General features: G+C 37.6%; 2 protein-coding genes across 2 annotated transcripts; one reads left to right on the top strand and one right to left on the bottom strand.

The window, feature by feature from the left end:
* Nucleotides 1-946: 946 nt before the first annotated feature.
* On the bottom strand, nt 947-12,595 carry LOC122075258 (fructokinase-like 2, chloroplastic). Its single transcript, XM_042640220.1, has 5 exons — nt 12,416-12,595; nt 11,508-11,836; nt 10,736-11,379; nt 1,870-2,341; nt 947-1,439 (listed from the first exon to the last, which is right to left on the bottom strand). Exons 1-5 carry the CDS (start codon nt 12,454-12,456, stop codon nt 1,144-1,146), a joined length of 1,782 nt encoding a protein of 593 aa, XP_042496154.1. The 5' UTR covers nt 12,457-12,595; the 3' UTR covers nt 947-1,143.
* Nucleotides 12,596-15,889: 3,294 nt separating this feature from the next.
* On the top strand, nt 15,890-16,772 carry LOC122076966 (ESCRT-related protein CHMP1B-like). The gene has a single exon (XM_042642646.1). It carries the CDS (start codon nt 16,022-16,024, stop codon nt 16,652-16,654), a length of 633 nt encoding a protein of 210 aa, XP_042498580.1. The 5' UTR covers nt 15,890-16,021; the 3' UTR covers nt 16,655-16,772.
* Nucleotides 16,773-19,882: the final 3,110 nt, after the last annotated feature.

Here is a 19,882-nt window from a genome sequence, read left to right as displayed (position 1 = left end):
AAGGCCAAAAAATGAGGGGGCCTTAAGCCAAAGGTTCTCTGTAGCTGCAGCGTTGGTCTCTTTCAGGAATTGATGTGAAGAGAGGAAGTTAGTCTCATTCGAAGTGCAGTTGTTTTTGTTGGGAAAATTTAGGCCTTCTTTGTTCATATATAGAGAATCATTTTCATGAAATGAAGACTAGAATTTTTCTTTGTTCATGCGTCTGCTACTTTGATCAGATTTGTTGTTTTCAAACGGAAGGGGTTAAATGCAAAAATAAAATTTGCGTTAAGTTACAATGAGAGCATAGTGCTTTAGAACTCAACCTTATAAATTTGGCTTACAAGGTGAGGAGATTCAAGACCATATCAATCGACATCAATTCCCTTTGGATTTAATTATGGGATCAGTACCCATATAACTGATATGGAATCATAACAAACTCAAACTTAGTTACAATACAATAGTTTTACAAAATTGTAAACAGTTTTTCACCCCTGCTTCATAAAGAGGTTGTTTCCTGATTCGAACCCACTACACCACTAGGTCGTAATAGAGCAATCTTACCATTGCGTCAAGCCCTGCCCTCTACTAACTTAAATAATATCGGTCCATTAAAAAAACTTACGAAAGAACTATCTTAATTGCTTTCATTATCGATCAGTAGCAAAACAGCCATGCGAAGATAATATGATGGCAACTAACCTTCTCATCCTGGAGTGCCCAGTTTCGACAATGATTATTCATTGTGGATGTTGTGGATATAAAATTAATATGTAATGGGAGAGGAGTTACAATCTAAACAACTCCAGTGTCAGGTAGAAGTGTAGAACTTGAATACGCCAACTTGTAAGCTGGTAAAGTCAAAGGAGATTCATACCCTAAACATGGGTTTCAAAACCTAGGAATTAATTGTGAACTAATTCACTAGCAGCAAGAGCCTAGGAGAAAAGGGAGAAGCATGTCATTGGGTCATTCATTGCAGTTTCATGATTTGATTACCAATTCCACTATTCATACACTCCAAAATTGCAGTTCTACAATGGACTATGAGATGAAAAAAGACTGAAGGCACTCATTTTCTTTACAGGGGATTCAAAGCTCCCAGCCTGTGAACCCTAAACTACAACAAGAAGAGAGCCTGAATTCAGATGAACATCTCTATCAACTTACAGGATTCAATGTGCGGTATTCCATATCTGTACTCGATCTTATGCTATCATCAGGATCAGAGACCCCTTCAGGATTCAATGTGCGGTATTCCACTTCACTTATCGATCTTATGCCATCAGGATCAGATACCTCTTCTTCTTCCATCCCTTCTTTAGGAGGGAAGCCACATATACGGCTATGCTTCCATTGGTCTATGACCCCACAATCAATGGCATACTTGATTGTGTGCTCTAGGTACCCTTTGTCAGTAATGAGGTGTGGCTGGACTGTCAACATTCTCAATAGAGCTGGAAACAAAGTAAAACTCATGACTACAAGCACAATTCTAGTTCTATGAATTGAAAAAGGCTAAATAAAGAAGAAGGGGGAAAGAGGGATACAACTTATATACGCATTTATATTTAAATATAAAAATTGAGGAAGCAGTCATTTTCACTTTGTTGCTCCCTTGCACCTATAATGCAAATGCAAATGCACCACACAGGTACAACTGTATGATGAATTATATAATTGAGTCTGATTCCAAATGCAGTAATATTGCTTGGTAAACCTTGTATGGAGTGACAATGTGACCCTAGAAATACTATCCTCTCCACATAAGAACTATCTATTGAAGAGGACAGATATTGGCAATGGGAAAAAGAAAATTTCTTTTTTTGCTAGAACAATAAGCAAATAGATATTTCTTTAATGATTAATAGACTATTGATAATTTACCTGCAACAATCCCATCACCCAATGCTGACACATCACTAGTGAAGGGAGTAATTGGTGCATCCTCCATTCCAAGGACTGCACCATTATCCTTCTCTGTATAGTAGTGTATCTTAGAAGTCCCATTAGTCACAAACAGAACCTTGAGATTTTCATGCCAAAGTGATGCAACTACTTCTGGTCTGTAATGGAGAAACTTAGACCTAGCATTGTCCATGGTATCAAAGTTCTCAGAGGGCTTGATCCCACAAAGAAATTCCAGTTCCTGCTTTGTAACCTCGATAATGTCGGCAAGATTCCATGCTTGCTGTATGAACTTCTTGCTTTCCTCCCCAGACTGCCAAAGTGGCAAGGGAAGATTTAGATCAAAGAAGATGACCCCACCCAATTTCTTGGAGATCTTGATGGCTTGAAGCGTAGTTGATCTCATGTCTTGGTCAAGCAGGGATGATGAGTTGAAGTAGAACATCTTTGCCTACATGAGTATCAAATGGTTTCATGATCGCTTAATTTGGCAAATAGGTAAAAAAAAAAAATGGTCTATGAATAATCTAAGATAGACATAACTACTAGGATGTTAGGTTCTTCTACAAACTAATGAGGAACCTCTTAATAATAAAGTGATCAGATGAAGGTCATATGCTGGGATAACAAGATAACAAGGGCATTTACCAGCACAGGAGGTATTATGTGTAGCATATGCAAAGTCTCATGACCTACCATTCAGGGAATCCCACCCATAAGACTTTTACATGCCAAAACCAATGCAACTGTGGGAAGGGCACTCCTATCTTCTTGAATTTGGTAGTGTTAAACTGTACATCACATGTCAGACACATGCTGGAAATTTGATTTAGAACTATTTATTGATTCCATGGCCTTTTATAATATTCATGCATTATTATTCTGGCTATTATTATAAACATTATTTTTTACTATTCTCATTATTTATATTGGATTTATATCTTTATTACTAATGAAGAGCAATAGAAAAGAAGAGAACAGTAGGTATGGTACAAGTGAGGAAAGAAAGAAAGGAGAAAAGCACATAGCCAGTTACAGCAAAACCTGATCAACTAAGGCAAGTAAGCAAAATAAACAAAACTCTCCTGCCCCAAACCTAACTGAATCAGCACAAAATAAGCTAATGTTGACATGTTTCCTTCTGCTGTTTTCGATTACACACAAAAAAAATTCTGGCTCCATTGAAATGACATGTTTGTAAGGTAGCTAGAATGACAAAATGACAAGAGCCCCCAGGGACCTATTTACTCCATCGAGGCCATCTGATCATCTATGAATTTCAAAATTCCTCCATCCAAAGGCGCATAAATGGTCTTAGGTTTAGTAAGTCTTCCATCCAAATAGGGCGAGTAAAACCAAATCATCATCCCTAGACCATCCCTAAAAAACAATCCCCAGATGCCTGATGGAGCAAGCAACCCCACGGAGTAGCCATCACCACGTACTGTGACATTTTCTGGAAGTGGAGACCATAAAAACAATAATCTCTGCCTCCCTTGATGCAGAAATCATTAGCACCCTAAAGTATTGAATAATCGCGTATATCAGATGCATATGAATAACTACTCTAATGCTAATGAGGTAGATTATCTCCTTATGTGACCACTGTCTTTATCTCAGAAATCCCTGTAGCTATGTTTGTCCTAGACAAACCAAAATATCGTCAAGGAAAAAAATCTGCAGAAAATATTCCCTCTTGGAAAAAGTTGCACTATGTCCAGAATCCAGATGAAGTCAAATGTTACACATTGGAAACATAGTTCACACTAAAAAAAAAGTCAGACACGATGGATTCAAACTCCCCTATCCAAGTGAAGTGAATGAAGAAATGGTCGCTAGAATCCCCCATCTGCCAAGCACAAGGCCAAACATCTGGAAGGAGATTCCTCTTATCATGGAAGGAAGTAACCCACATCCTCTTTAGGCCTAAAAGTAATAGAAGCAGAGAACAAAATTGAAAAAAAGGGGGGGGGGACCTGCCAGCTTCATACATTTTCTGAACTTTTTGCTTGAACTCATGCTCACTCTGGTCAAATACATTACTTGATTTTAAAAATTATGTGTCATCATATAATACATGGGAGGATGAAGTTTTCAGCCATCCCATAACATAAAAGGAAATTCCCATGTCATATGAGGTCAATTTCTTGTGGACCATGTTGAGAATATCAAGGGATTAGCTTAGCGCTAATTCCTTGAGCCCGATAAGGGCATATTGGTCCTATCGGGTTCTATTTTGTGTTTTAGGGTTAAACCTCCTTATGTGAGGGGCAGTATTGTAATTGGGGATATATTTTTGTGTTATATATATCAAAGTGACCTGCGATCAGTTATTCTGGACTGATCGCAGGCTGTTCTCTATTTTGGGACTGCTATCGATCTCTCCTCTCTCTTCTCTTTCTTCTCCTCTTCTTCTTCTTCTCTTTTCAGTTTTTTCTGGTTGTGATTACAAGAATCTGGGATTGTAACAGGTATCAGAGCTCGTGTAATCAAACCAAGTTTTTTTTTAATCAACATCTGCTGATTTTCTCCTTGCGCTACTCTTCTCTGGTGCGCAGCCACCTTTTGCTGCATCTAATACCTGTTTTTGGCCTAGTTATCATGATATAAAGACAACTAGGTCACTTTACGACTACTACTTGATTTGGATGTGTACTGGTTGAAGTCGAGACTGCTCCTTCTGCTTTTATATGGCTGCTACCCCTGGTTCTGCATTGTGTATTGCTGCTGCCCCTGTTTGTGGGCTTATTTGCTTTTGATATTGAAATTGCTGCTGTCCACTGTTTTGCCTCCCTATGCGGCTAGTGTTTTGAAGTTGACTTGTCCTCATCCTCAGGCAGAATCGACCCCAACAGCAGCGTCATACTCAAAAAAAAAAAAAAAAAAAAAAAAACCGGTTTCGGTGTTGCGTCCTGCGCTGGCTGCTGGTTTTCAGATATTTGAAGATCTGATTGGTGTTTGTTCCGTATTTGGATATTTCTATTATTGCTTGCTGGTTCCCTCATCTGGTTTTTCATGGCTGAGACCAAGTCTAATAGCTCTACTACTGCATCTTCTGCCTCGGACAATGTTAATGTCCAGATTACTTCTGCCAAGCTCAAGGGAAGCTCCAACTACCTACTTTGGGCTCAGTCGGTAAAGGTATACCTGACGGCTAAGGGAAAACTCAAGTATACCACTTCTGATCCTCCTACATCCTCAAACATTGGTCATAATGACTGGATGAAGGAGAATGCCTTAATTTTAATCTGGTTATGGAACAGTATGGAACCAGATGTGGCTGCCAATGTCATGTTTCATTCTACTGCAAAGGGAGTATGGGATGATTTGCGGGAAACATACTCTCAGGAAAAGAACATGACAAGAATTTATGATATTTATGAGAAACTGTTTCAGTTTCGCCAGTCTGACAAATCCCTTTCGGAGTATTACAGTACATTTAGGAGAATGGTGGAAGAACTGAATGTTTTCTAGCCCTTAACCACTGATATTGACAAGCTGAAGGCTCAGCGTAATGAGTTTTTTGTCTCCAAGTTTTTTGGCTGGTCTGAATAATGATCTGAAGGTAGTAAAGGGACCAAACCTGATCAGTCTCCCAAAGACAACTCTGCTTTTGTTGCTAACCGTGGCAATGGTCGCAGTCGTGGGGGAGGACATGGGCCCGCTGGTTGAGGTTCTAGTGGACAGCCCTTTGATCGTGCAGCTCGGCAGTGCACCTATTGTGGGAAGCCCAACCATACTATTGAGACTTGCTAGGCAAAGCATGGCAAGCCAGAGTGGGCAACCCAGTTAGCCAATCATGTATTGTCGGATGATGGTATTGACACAGTGTCTTCAGTTGCTACTAAACCTATACCTTCTTCAAGAGATTCCTCTACTAGTCTGCGCGATGACATCAATCAGTTGCTCTGGCGCTTGCACACTCTTGAGGCATCCTCTAATACATCTAATGGTGCATCTACATCCGCTGCCACCCTAGCCCACACAGGTACATCAACCCTTCTTACCACTACATCTACCCCCTGGATCATTGATTCAAGTGCTTCTGCTTATATGACCGGTAAGTCATCTCTTTTTAAGGACTTCTCTTCTAGTACCAGTTCTACCTCTGGTATTCTTGCTAATGGTGCTTCCACACCGATTCTAGGTCATGGTTCTATCTCACTACCCCATCCATAAACTTATTCTCTGTCTTACATGTTCCTCAAATTCCATTAAGTCTTTTCTCTATGAGTCAATTAACTAGTTCATTAAATTGCTCAGTAATATTCTTTCCCTCATACTGTGTCTTTCAGGATCTTCACACAAGGAAGACGATTGGTGGAGGGCGTGAAAAGGATGGGTTATATTACCTCAACAACAGCTGTCCTACCTCTTCTGCTGCTGCTACTATTGTTGGAGACGTGACTCCCTTCCAATGGCATTGCCCTTTAGGTCATTTGTCGCTTTCTAGGTTGCAGCTTTTATTTCCTAGTTTTAGGTCTGTCCCTAGGTTAGAGTGTGAGGCTTGTGAGTTGGGGAAACATCACCGTGTGTCAGTCCCATCTCGCTCTGTGTCTCGTAGTCCGTCTTTATTTTCTTTAGTCCATTCTGATGTATAAGGTCCTTACAGAGTCAGTAATAGATTTGGGTTTCGGTATTTTGTGACATTTGTGGATAATCATCACCTTACATGGTTGTACATGTTAAAGGACAGATCTAAATTTTTACATGTTTTTCACAAGTTCTATAATGAAATAAAGACTCAGTCTGACATTCCTATTAAAAAATTTCGGTCTGATAATGCTTTAGAATATACTCAAACTGATATTTCTGATTTTTGTGATACTCATGGGATGATACATCAAACTAGTTGTGCCCATACTCCACAACAAAATGGAGTAGCAGAGCGCAAGAATCGGCATCTCCTTGAGGTTGCCCATGCCATTATGTTTCATATGCATGCTTTTAAGAACTTTTGATGTGATGGAGTTTTAACTATATGTCATTTGAATAACCGCATGCCATCGTCTATTTTTTCAGACAAATCTCCCTTCTCTGTTATGTTCCCTAATTTACCGAGTTTTTCTGTTCCTCCACGAGTTTTTGAGTGTGTGTTTTGTCTATAATTTGCATGTGCAAGTTAATAAGATGTCTCCTAGATCTACTAAATGTATTTTTTTGGGTTATTCTCGTACTCAGAAATGGTATAAGTGTTATGTACTACACACAGGAACTTTTTTAGTGCCGATTTGACCTTCTTTGAAGGTACATCATTCTACCCTCCTCCAGTGTCCTCGTCTAGTATAGAGTGGTCTTCTCCATCTCCTCCACCCATACCCTCACTTATACCCTTCCCTGATGCTCCTAGTGCCATTGAATCACCTCCTCTACAAGTTTATCAGCGCAGAAAGAATATTGGACAGCTAAGTGGCGAGGTAATTACTAAAGATGCTTCACTCCTTCTACTACCGCTTTCCTCTGGTGAAGCTCCTCTTCCTCCTCAGCCTGATAACTTACCAGTTGCGCACAGGAAAGGTACACGTTCTTGCACTAAAAAATCCATGGTTGTGTACCTTATTGATAACTTTGTGTCTTTATCTCATCTTGCCTCTCCCATCCATGGTCTTGCCCTATCTCTTTCCAATAACCCTATTCCCCGTACCCATATTGAGGCCCTATGTATCCCTGGATGGAAGACTGCCATGGATGTAGAAATGGATGCTCTCTTGAGTCGTGGTACCTGGAGTCTGGTAAATTTACCTCCTGGTAAAGACCTGGTGAAGTGTCGATGGGTGTACACTGTTAAATATCATTCTGATGGCTCTGTTGAGCGGTTGAAGGCCCGTCTAGTTGCTAAGGGGTATACTCAGACATATGGTGTTGATTACTTTGAGACCTTCTCCCCGGTTGCTAGACTGAATTCTGTTTGTCTTCTTATTTCTCTTGCTGTCAACTTTGATTGGCCTTTATTTCAGTTGGACATCAAGAATTCCTTCTTGTATGGTGATCTACAGGAAGAGGTGTATATGGAGCAACCTCCAGGGTATGTTGCTTACGGGGAGAGTACAGGTCGTGTGTGTCGATTACACAAGGCTATCTATGGTCTTAAACAGTCTCCTCAGGCATGGTTTGACAAGTTCAGTGCTACCATAGTTGTGGTTTTTTTCAGTGTTATTTTGATCATTCTATGTTTGTTCATTGCAGAGATGATAAGCTGGTGGTGTTAGTAGTATATGTTGATGATATTATTCTGACTGGTAATGATGAGGCAAGAATGTCTGAAGTAAAAGATCATCTCTAGCACCATTTTCAGACAAAAGACCTAGGCCAACTTCATTATTTCCTTCGGATTGAGGTAATCCGCAGCAAGAAAGGGATCAGTCTGTCTCAAATGAAGTATGTGGTAGATCTTATATCTGACACTAGGATGCTTGTATCAAGACCCGTTGATATCCCTATGGATCCTCACCAAAAGTTTGGTGTTGATGATGGTGAACCCCTCCAGGATGTACATCAGTACAGGAGTTTGATTAGCAAGCTGATTTACCTCACTGTGACTCGTCCTGACATTTCCTTTGTTGTTGGAGTTCTTAGTCAGTTCATGTAGTCTCCTCAGAAAGCACATTAGGACGTTGTTGTTCGTGTTCTTCGCTATCTAAAAGGTGCCCCCGAAAAAGGGTTGATTTATCGTCCTAATCAACATATGGAACTAGTGGGGTATTCTGATGCTGATTGGGCTGGCTCTGTTGGTGATCGGAGATCTGCTATTAGATACTGTACCTTTGTTGGAGGTAATCTTATTATGTGGCGTAGCAAGAAGCAGACTACTATTGCCCAGTCTAGTGCAGAAGCAGAGTACAGAGCTATGGCTCATACCACTGCTGAGTTGATGTGGCTGCGGTCATTACTCTTGGAATTGGGATTTCCAGTGACCAAGCCAATGAAGATGTATTGTGACAACGAAGCTGCAGTTTACATTTCTAGTAATCCGGTCTTCCATGAGAGGACCAAACACATAGAAGTGGATTGCCATTTTGTTCGTGATGCTGTTCTGAAGAGGCTGATTAAGACTCCATTTGTTCCGTCAACGGATCAGTTAGCTGACATATTCACTAAGTCTTTGTTTGCCCCTAGTTTTCGCAATGGTTGTACCAAGCTGAGCATGGGAGATGTGTATGCTCCAGCTTGAGGGGGAGTGTTGAGAATATCGCTAATCCCGATAAGGGATTAGCGCTAATTCCTTGAGCCCGATAAGGGCATATTGGTCCTATTGGGTTCTATTTTATGTTTTCGGGTTAAACCTCCTTATGTGAGGGGCAGGATTGTAATTGGGGATATATTTTTGTGTTATATATATATATATATATATATATATCAAAGTGACCTGCGATCAGACTTATTCTAGACTGATTGCAGGCTGTTCTCTATTTTGGGACTGCTATCGATCTCTCCTCTCTCCTCTTTCTTCTCCTCTTTTTTCAGTTTTTCTGGTTATGATTACAAGAATCTGGGATTGTAACAGACCATTTCCTAGCCACAACCTCTACATTGAAGAGATGCCAGGGGCCTACACAAAATTTTACAAGAAAACAAGCCAACCTATCATTGGAAGAATGCAAATTCCAGAAAAAGGATTTGGAAGAAACCTACTTTTATGCTTCCCGATCCCTATAATAGCATCCTCACCAAAAAGTGAGCAGTTACCACCTTTAAATGATGAATGACAGATTCAATATCCTTGATTTCATCACCTTTCTAGTGCCTATGAAGCTGAATCCTAAGCTGCAAGAAAAACAGCTCACATATTGAGAAACAATCTTATTCTTATGGAATGTCAGATAGTAGAGATGAGAAATTTGGACCAAGGATACAAGGATCCTGCTGTAGGTCTCCTCCTAAAATTTTATCTTAACCTCCTAATGTGACTGAGGGAAGGATGCAAAATGTGACTAATACTTTCCGACAGAACAAAAGATCTAACTGGCCTCTATGCTAATGTGGCCCTCTTCTTATAGCCATGATTAGATTAAATCACCGCACCAGAGGCTTCATCCGCTTGGGAATCTCTAGAGCCACTTGCAAGCAAGGATAATTTTCTTTCTTCCCAAACCAAGAAACTTTAGTCCCTCTGCAATGGTACTCCTCCAATCAATCAAGGTGATCTTTCTTGGTGTTGCCTGATTTGCATAGGATATCCTTTTGGATTATAGTTGTCAAGGTGTCGCCTAGGCATCCGGGCGCCTTTTGCTAGAAGAGTGTCTTGGTTGCATAGGCAACGCCTTCACACCTTCTTGATGTCGTATTGGTTTTTTTACCTCCTCCAATGCCTAACATCGTGACAACTATGCTTTGGATTCTCTCAAGTTCCATTATAGCTTGGGCCTGGAGTTCTAAAGACTGAAGTTTTGAAGACTGAATGTAATTAGTCTTCTAGGTTAGTCTTTTTATTAACTTCTCCAAGAGGTATTCTCATTATTTAAGAGGTCAATTCATCTTTCACTCAAGAAAAATTCTCATTTTAATCCTTACCGGTATCCCCAATAAACCCATAAATGCTTGTATTATATTCTTCGCACTGAAATAATCATATCAACATCTTATATTTGAATTGTTTTCTATTTGTGCTAGTTCTTATCTACAACTTTCACAAATTTCTTTCTTTGGTTCTGTTTTTCAGATGAATTCTCCCACTTTAGAAGAGAGTTAATTTCTTATGGAAGGTGAAGAATAGAAGAAAGATTTAGACAGATACTGTTGATACAAATTGATAATTGCAAAAACTAAGTTCAAACTAGATTATCCACAAAAACAAGGAGAAAAAATAATATGTACGAACTTTTTTTTTCAAAATAAAGTGTTTTACCTCTTTCAGCACATCGATGTTGATCTCAGATCTGGATAAAGAATCCTCAGCACATGCCTTGACACAAGTCATTCTCAATGCACCACGCTTACTAATTTTCATATGTGATACAGCTGTAAATTTTCTACTGTCTATACTAATTGAACGGGTCTGGACGTTGTTGACATTCAAATAGTATAGCATGGTTTTGCCATAATCATCATCCCCAAGCTTCCCCATGAAAGCAACCCGGCCACCCAAGCTGGCAAGTGCCAGGGCAACATTACTTGAAGGCCCACCAGGTGCCCTTATATACTTGTTTGGGGCCCACAATGCATCTTTCATGCTTTCATGGATCTCATGGTCAATAAGTCTGTTGGCTGGCCTTCCAGAGGGTATGAAAGCATGTTGAGCAGCTCCAAAGCAACACACTAAAGGGGGCCACCCATAGGTAAAGCTAATATCTTCCCCTGCATCTATGTCAAATTCGAGGTCTTCCTCCTTTTCTTCCTCAATGTTTTTAATGGAAGTATGTCTCTGATGGTCACTGTTTTCTACTTCTATGCCTTGGCCCTCTAAATCATCAATCTTCTTTCTAGTCTTCCTTCGTCTGTCCACCTTCTTATCAACGCTCTCCTCTTCTGAGATAGTAGATACACTGACAGCTGCAGATCAAGGGGTTATGAGCCAGATACATACCCATAAGATCATAGACTTTTGGGAAGAGCGTGAAATGGAAAAGATGGAACAAAAAATGAAAGGATTTTCCCACAAGGCGGAAATTGGGTTGTACCTTTCTTTCGGCCTCTTCTTGGGGTTTTTGTTGAAGCTCCATTTGAATCAAATGGATTGGAGCTTTCTTCTTGTGAAACAACACCATCCACAATGGAAATCTCATCTGGAGTCTCAGGCTCTGCCTTCTTTGTGTTTTTCTTAGGAGCTCGTTTAGAAGTCCTTGAAGCTTTTTTAATGGTATTTCCTCCTTCATTCAGTGCCTCTTGGACTGTGGACTCTACAGAATTTTTCTTAGATGCACCAGCTGTAAGACCCAACTTCCGCAATCTAAAACCCTGAAGCTGAATAGAGATTGGTGGGGATAGAATGGACCAATTCGAGAGCCACCTGAACAATCAAAGAGACAAAGTCAAGTAATCAGAGTTTCATGTAATATCTTAATGGTCTCAAAAGTTTTTCCTTGCATTCCCAGATTTCCATAGTTTATATCCAAACAAGAACTTGAAAACATATCCCCCCTAAGAAAAATCCACTGATTCGCTTGCTATAAAGGAAGAAAATCAACAGCTACACGAATTGAAAAGTTCATTTTTAGGGAAAATTAGAAAACCATATCCATTTTGCTTCTCAATCATGCAGGGAACGGGGTCTTTCAGATGTAGAATTCACATAGTCTTCGAATATCGTGATTCCAAGATGGTTATTCCATTTTTCTCATTATTCATAATTTTAAACTCAGAAACAGGAAAAACAAATGAACTCTGTTCACGCAGATTCAAATATTACCAGCCTAAAAAGCCGATGAAAAGAGGGAAAAATCATAGAAGCCCATAATTAGACTGCAGAGGGAAGATGAAAATGAAAAAGGCCGGAATATTTGCCGTTGATTCTAAAAGATATTCCACTCACACGAAAAAACTCATAATAAGAATGGAAAAACAATAAATTAAGAGAAGAAGCAAATACCTGGTTAATGGAACTGAGTGTGTGAAAGGAAGAGACGCCATCAACGCTGCTTTAGGAGTTCGATTTGCAGTTCCAACGATTTATTTCGTCCCTCATAGCGACATAGCCATTTTAACAAGTTACTGTCAATTAAGCCGGAGAGGAGGATGAGAGCTCGTTGAGCTCAAAATAATGTCTGTTGCAAATATCTTATGACTAAAACACCACTAGAAGCAAAACTTTTCGAAGGTTTATCCGACGAAAATTTTCATAAAATCTGGGGTAATTTTGAAATACTAGGCATTGTAACAATATCCAAGACTTTTCTTTTTTTAATATAAATCTACAAATTTAAAACCTATGTTTTTGGCTTTCGAATTTCACCACATTGTTCTTCATGTTTAAGGTTTGATTTTTGGTTTTCCAAAACTTCCAAAATGTTCCCATGGATGATTTTCATGTTTAGTTGATGTTTTTCAAAAGTTCTCTTCATTGTTTTCTATGGTCATCCTCTTTTTTTTTTCTTTTTTTTTCTTTTTTAATGTTTTTTCTACTTGTATCTTTCTTAGTTTAGAGGTGTTCTGGTCTTTTCTTTTCATATGTACATGAATTTCTTAAGTTTTTCTTTGACTTTTGTCATATTTATTATCTGTTTATCATGTTCTTATACTCAGCATGTGTTTAATTTTTGCATGTGTTTATATCTTGTTTGCCATTTTTTCTAATATAGAATCCCTTGTTTGCCATGTTTGCATGAGTAATGACATTTTTGTATTTTTCAACATGTTCTAACATTAGTTTAGGGTTTAATGTTGTTTTAGTCTTAGGGTTTCCTATCTATATGCTTTAAATATAGTATACTAACGATGTACCACAGGTAGATTGAGGTGAGTCCCTTTCTTTCTTTCAATTTTATTTTGGTTTGAAGTCCAATTTAATTAGATGGATCGAGATGCCTAACACTTAACATGAATCCGACCTCTATTTGGACCAATTTGGGGTGGAGATAAATAATTTAACCCATGAGCTAATATGTGTGAGTCCTAAATCCTAATTTAGGTGATGATTTTTTATTAATGTTTGAGATCTAGCCAAAAAGGATCTGAACCTCCTTAAACATCCTCTAATTCTCATAGATAGGGCTGGTTGTGTTAGTCTTCCTAACACGTTCCTTTGAACTTACCCAAAACTCATAATGTAGCAAATAAAGCTAGGAATGAAAAGCTTAAAATGATTATAACTGTGACTGTGGACTCTTTTATTTTATTTTATTTTATTCATCTTTATTTATTTTCTCATAAGAAAAAAATGCCCAAAGATCTATCAAGATCTCTACCTTATCAATTTGAATCAATTATCTCCTTAAAAAAAAAAAGAAGACATTTATTATGAGTACTAGATCCTTATCTAGGCGGTAAGAAAAATCTTTATCCCCTCTCATAATGCGAGCCAGAGTGAGAGAGGATTGTATGCATGTGCAAAGGGGAAGCTCTCTCTAATTTGCCTTGTGTTTGAGTTAGATATTGGTCTCAGTCGATACTGATACAATATCGATATAGATCAGATTACATCGATGTGTATCAATCACTTTTTCCATTGTCTAAAAAAAAATAGTACTTTTTTTTTGTTGTTTTACCCCCATAAACGATACAGATAATCAATATGAATCAGTTAAGAATCGAGGATCAGTGTCAACTGATACAATACAACTGATACAACCAATACGATATCGATACTTGAAACCATGTGTCTCACTGATTTATGAGTTACATTCTTTTTGTTGATTGAGCACAATTTGTGTTCACATCTGACCCAATAAATGAGTCCAACAATCCTAAGGGATTGTTTCATCTTAAAGGTCAATTTGCAAGGACCCATATTTCACCATAGGATATAGCTATAATCTTAGAGACTCAAACCCATCACCATTGGAGATGTTTTTACATTGCGAAGTGTTCATGATTTTCGAGTTCTTATGTAAAGCTCTCCTATAGGACTTAGGCCCTCTTTGGTATCATTTTTTATATTTTATTTTCATAAAAATAGTTTTAATTGTATTTGGTATTATTTATAAAGTTTGTTTCTATTTAAAAAAAAAAAATTTTTTTGATAAAACACAAAAACCAAAAAGATATCAATAGTCATTTATGTGTTTTGACCAAAAGTGATTTTTAGTTATTTTTGCACTGCACTTTAATGAGCACGTGCTTAAAATCACAATATGGAGGGATAAAGTAGTTATTTACTTTGTTAATTAGAAATTCAAACCTCTTATCCTCTTTTCTTCTGTCCAGACTCTAGAGTGGAGAAAGATAGTTTTAAAGCATATGGGTAAAGGGAATCTCTTCACTTATTTTTTCAAAAAACCATTTTGCATATAGAGATGCCAAACTATTTCTCACAAAAAACCATTTTTATAAAATAATTACCAAATCATTTTTATGTCTTGATAAAAAATAATTTTCATTAATTATTTTTGTTAATTAAGTAAAAATCAAAAAGAAAAATGATACCTTAGTTGCTTCATTTCAAGTCTTAAAACTAATAGGGAAATTTACTATCACTCTCTTACACTTTGCCTATATTTACTAAAATTCCCTTACCTTTTATTTTTTTTATTGATACTCTCATGCTTTTTTATTTTTACATCACTTTCTCCTCTGCTATTTTTAAATACCCAGATTATTCTTTCTTTTCATTTGTAGCCTATTACATTTTTTTTTAAATTGGTTGGTTCAAAACATGGTTTGAACCAAACCACTAATAAGTTTTGTCTCATCCAATCATATGGTTATTTGTAAATTGAAAAAAAGAATAATTTTGTATCGATTTATATCTATATCGATATCATATGTTCCAATCGGGACCCACACGTTTTTTTATTTTTTTTAATCCTTAGATTGGATTAGACAGATACCAACCTAATATCGTTAAAAAAATAGATTGCTAAATTAGTGATGATGGATGAGAAAAAAAATAATAATAAATAAACAATATCTTTGATGATTGGCTGAAACAAAATAAAAATAATAATAAATAAATAATATATTTAAGGACAAATTAGCTTTGTCAGTATCCTTGATGATTGGATGAGATAAAACTTGTAAATGGTTTGGTTCAAATCATGTTTTGCACCAATCAATTTGAAAAAAGCGTAATAGGTTACAAGTGAAAATGAAGGGTAATCTAGGTATTTAAAAAGAACATGGAAGAAATAGATGTAAAAATGAAAAAGTAGGGGAATATCAGTAAAAATGTAAAACGTAGGAAAATTTGAATAAATATAGCCAAGTGTAGGAGAGTGATAATAAATTCTCCAAACCAATAAGATAAATCTTACTCACAACGTACGGCTAGCATTTCCCTAACGTGAACATGGGGCTAGAACAGTCCGTCCAAGGCTAGTTTGTGGGTCTCTTTGCCATTTCGAGAATAGAGACCGAACGTTAGAATTGGCAACGGCTATTATTTGTTTTTGAATATTTTTACCGTTGATCAAATCCCACACCAGATTCCATCTCTGTTTACTAACCCGGAATTTGTTCATCTTTGAAACCCTTCCTCATTTCCTTCCTCATCAACGCCCAATTTCGATTACAATTTCTGATTTGATTTGGGTTTTCAAAAATGGGGAAGGAGAAGCTAATGGATCAGATCTTCAACATGAAGCTTACATCCAAATCACTGGTAAGGCAAGCAAAAAAGTGTGAACAAGAAGAGAAATCCGAGAAGGCGAAAGTGAAGAAGGCAATCGAGAAAGGAAACATGGACGGCGCAAGGATTTACGCGCAGAATGCAATTCGCAAGCGTAATGAACAGCTCAATTACCTGCGATTTGCATCACGGCTTGACTCAGTAGTTGCAAGGCTTGGGAGTCAGAACAACTTGCAGAGCGTGGAGAAGTCAATGAGCGGAATTGTGAAATCTCTTGAAGGGGTATTGACGATTGGGAAGATGGAGAAGATCTCACAGACTATGGATAGGTTTGAGAAGGTGTTTGTGAATATGGTGGTGCAGGGGAGCTTCACTGAGAAGGCAATGGCAGGGACTACATCTTTGTCCATACCAGAAGGAGAGGTGGGTTCTTTGATGCAACAGGTGGTTGATGATTATGGGTTGGAGGTGTCCTTGAAGCTCCCTCAAGCTAGGACTATTAGTAATCAACAGGCTCTGGGATTGGTGCCCAAGGAGAAAGGGACTATGATCTCTCTTTCTGAAGAGTTGAGTAGAAGATTGGCTGATCTGAAGTCAAAAGGGTAGTCTTTGTTAGTTTCTTCTCTTTCTTCTTCTGGTTCATGATCTGGTTTGGTTAGGTTAGGGCTTTGAGTACATTCTCTTTCGGTTTTGGCTATTACATTGAGAGTTGGTGACTTGGAGACTTGGAGGTGTTTAATTTATTTTTTGAAGTGTTTTCTAAATTGAAAACAGTAGAGAACAAGAATCTAAAACAATGCAAAAAAGACAAATGAAAGTTGTAAAATCACACAACGAACAAAAAGATTCTCTACATCGAAGATGAGATCTATTTTACTATCAATGGAGAATAGAGTTACAATCGCTTGTCCTCACATCTCTCTCATATTGATTGCAAAGAAAAACATATCATTATAAATATATAACGAAACTCTATATAGGTAATTGTTATACCAAACATCAAGAAATACGAAAATAAATAGGCAAAAAATTTGCACGACAGAGATTTAACAAGGTTCACATACCAGTGTGGTGTGTTAAGTTCTTGGGCGAATAAGAAAATGTTTCACTATGCAGAAGAAAGATTACACCTAAGCAGCGGTAAGAAAACTTGAAATCCTAGCTTGAAAAACCTCACAAAATACAATGATTTGCTTAACAAAACAACGGTACATTATATGCTCCAAGTTGCGGGTCAACCCATCGGGTCGCAATCGATCCGATCGAATCATACCGCAGGGGCATAGACCCCTATACAAGATCAACACTAGGCTCCATTATTTCCATCATAGATCTTAGAAAACTTCCCATTTGAGTCGCCACCAAAACATATTAAAGCGGGTCAATTTTCAAAACGGGCTAAGAACTCAAAACAAACTTAAGAGTAATCTATCAAAATACCATAAAGCCCTAAAAAGAATTTCTTCGGAAGCAACTACTTCGAACCCCACCATGGACCCACTACCTTGCCAAAAAGTTAGTAACGAATATTAACGAGCAAAGTGGGGTCCAGATATCTTCGACCTCTTAACAAAATCAAGTTAAGACTTATTGCTCACTAATGCAAGCTGAAACCTTAATAACGAAAATTAACAACCAAAATGGGCTTTGGATCTTGGGATCTTTGATCTCTTAACAAAAAACAAATCAGCTACAACTTTTTAATGCAAGCACGGAATACAAGATATCATACCTTAAAAAAAAAAAAAAAAAAAGTCAACAGAAGGGGATTGGTTGGTTTATGGGATGATAGGATTGACAGGGTTGGACTGGTTCAACATGTGTTTAGCCATGATCATAAAAGAAGCTTATCAATCTTAAAAGACTTTTATTGATTATCTTAAAAGATAAAAAAAAATAAAAAAGATTAGAAGGCTTTTGAATTGCAGATTCGTACGTCATGGTCAACAAATTCCCACCAACCTTTCATGAAACTTATACTAATCTCATTTTCTCACGCCATTACTAATGGGAAATACCTTATCGACGCCGTTGCCACCAATCACTCTGGCTTGAGTCCAAAGGTGTAAAAGCTAGGAATTGAGCTGGTTCACCACTGTCACTTAGACACACAGAAGAACATACAACATAGTCTTGCTCTGAAAGAGACTGGCTACCCTCCAGCTTCCACTAGTCCCTCCAATACTCCAATTTCTTGATGAAATCTTCTTATTACAAATATATATAATTAAGCAAATAATTTATTTTTATTTTTATTTATTTATTTATTTATTTTTATACAAGTTGTTGAAGAATGGGACAAACCAGATTCTTGTAGTATTGCTGCCTCTGCAAACTAACTACTCCAGACCATGATGGCCTAAGAACACTCTGATCTGGATTTTAGAGTCAAGAATTGTCCGATTGATTGGATATGGGTCTCATCTAATCTCATATTTATATATGTTTAGCTGAGGTGCATTTAAAACATGAAAATCTTCTTTTAATTTTTATTGTTTATGTTTAAAAGTTCTTTTAAGTAAGAGGGAAAAAAGGGATTTTATAAATTTTTGCTTACCCTTTATCAGTTTCGAGAGTTGTCCAACATCTTTCCAAGCAGATATGTGAATGATAGGATTTTATCTCTATAAAAAAAAATTTTAAATCATATATATATATATATATATATTATATATATATATATAATTAAACAAAGAAAAACATCAATAAGAAAATCTTTTTATCAACCAATATATATATGTGAACTTAACTTACCGCCCATTACACTTAAAACCACTGACTTGCATAATTTTTGGGGAGCTTGCAGGATCAGATGAGATGGACAATGGGAATCCTTGGAATCCACTGGGCGCCATTTCTATGTTAGGAGTCTTATGACTCACAAATATAAAAATGATTCACACAGAGAACTGCCCACTCCCTGATAGTGTTGCACACGCCTAGCCAAATGGGAAAGTGAAACAAGGATGGGCTCCATTTTCTCATGTGTTTAGATGTATACAACACTTTCAATAATTTTTTTTTTCTTTAAGGGTGAATAATATAAGTTATGGACCTATGGAAGGAACTAAATAATGGGATAAACGTGATTACATGGTCCTCGTAAAAGAATCTTTCTCGTATGGTGTTTGATCTACACTTGTATTTTATTTAATCTCTTTCTTCTTTTCATTGGTCTTTATTTTGACTGGAGTTAAATTAAGTAGGATACAAATGCATATCAAATACTGTACAATAATGATTCTCACATGAGAACTTGATCCGGACTCCAAAAATGATATTTCTAAGTCCCATTAAGAATGAGCGGGCAGCACACATAGGCTGCACCGGCATTTTCTCAGTATCTCTCTCCTCTTGATATACCCTCGCTCCTTCCGCTCTCCCCATTGGCTGGCTAGCCAACCGGACAGATCAGATAATTGGAAACCAACTTATTATATGGCTTATATTGCTTAATGGGTTTTTATTAGGGTGGTGGGCTAATCCTTTTATAACAAGTTAAAAAAAAACACGAAAGCGAGTTAAAGAAGGCCTTAGTATTCTATGGGGCTGTGGCCCCACAACGTCCAATAAGATACCCCATAGTGAGAGAACATTGAGGCTTGAGCAAAGCAATCCCTTCTCTCTCCACCGACACTAACATCTCTCTGACGGAAATAATAATAATATAAGAAGGGGAGGGTGAAAAACAGCCCAGAGGAGTTGAAAGTCCTATTGTCGGCAGCACACGCCAAAACGCTCTTTTCTTTTTTAATGAATCATATAATTGTCTCTCACAAAACTTTTAATGCACTCTTCATCAATTTACCCTCTCCCACGACCCCCTCACCACCA

This window comes from Macadamia integrifolia, chromosome 4 (assembly GCF_013358625.1).
Source record: "Macadamia integrifolia cultivar HAES 741 chromosome 4, SCU_Mint_v3, whole genome shotgun sequence".
NCBI classification, from domain to species: domain Eukaryota; kingdom Viridiplantae; phylum Streptophyta; class Magnoliopsida; order Proteales; family Proteaceae; genus Macadamia; species Macadamia integrifolia.
The sequence above is the reverse complement of the archived record's forward strand: the minus strand, read 5'-3'. Positions and strand labels throughout refer to the sequence as shown.

Bases quoted from the DNA above. Each gene is read 5' to 3' on its own strand.
- LOC122075258 (XM_042640220.1), bottom strand. From the start codon at position 12,456: ATGGCGTCTCTTCCTTTCACACACTCAGTTCCATTAACCAG. The intron at 11,837-12,415 runs GTATTTGCTTCT...TTGATTGTTCAG, and splicing joins CACTCAGTTCCATTAACCAG to GTGGCTCTCGAATTGGTCCA. The intron at 11,380-11,507 runs GTACAACCCAAT...CTTGATCTGCAG, and splicing joins AAGAAGAGGCCGAAAGAAAG to CTGTCAGTGTATCTACTATC.
- LOC122076966 (XM_042642646.1), top strand. From the start codon at position 16,022: ATGGGGAAGGAGAAGCTAATGGATCAGATCTTCAACATGAAGCTTACA.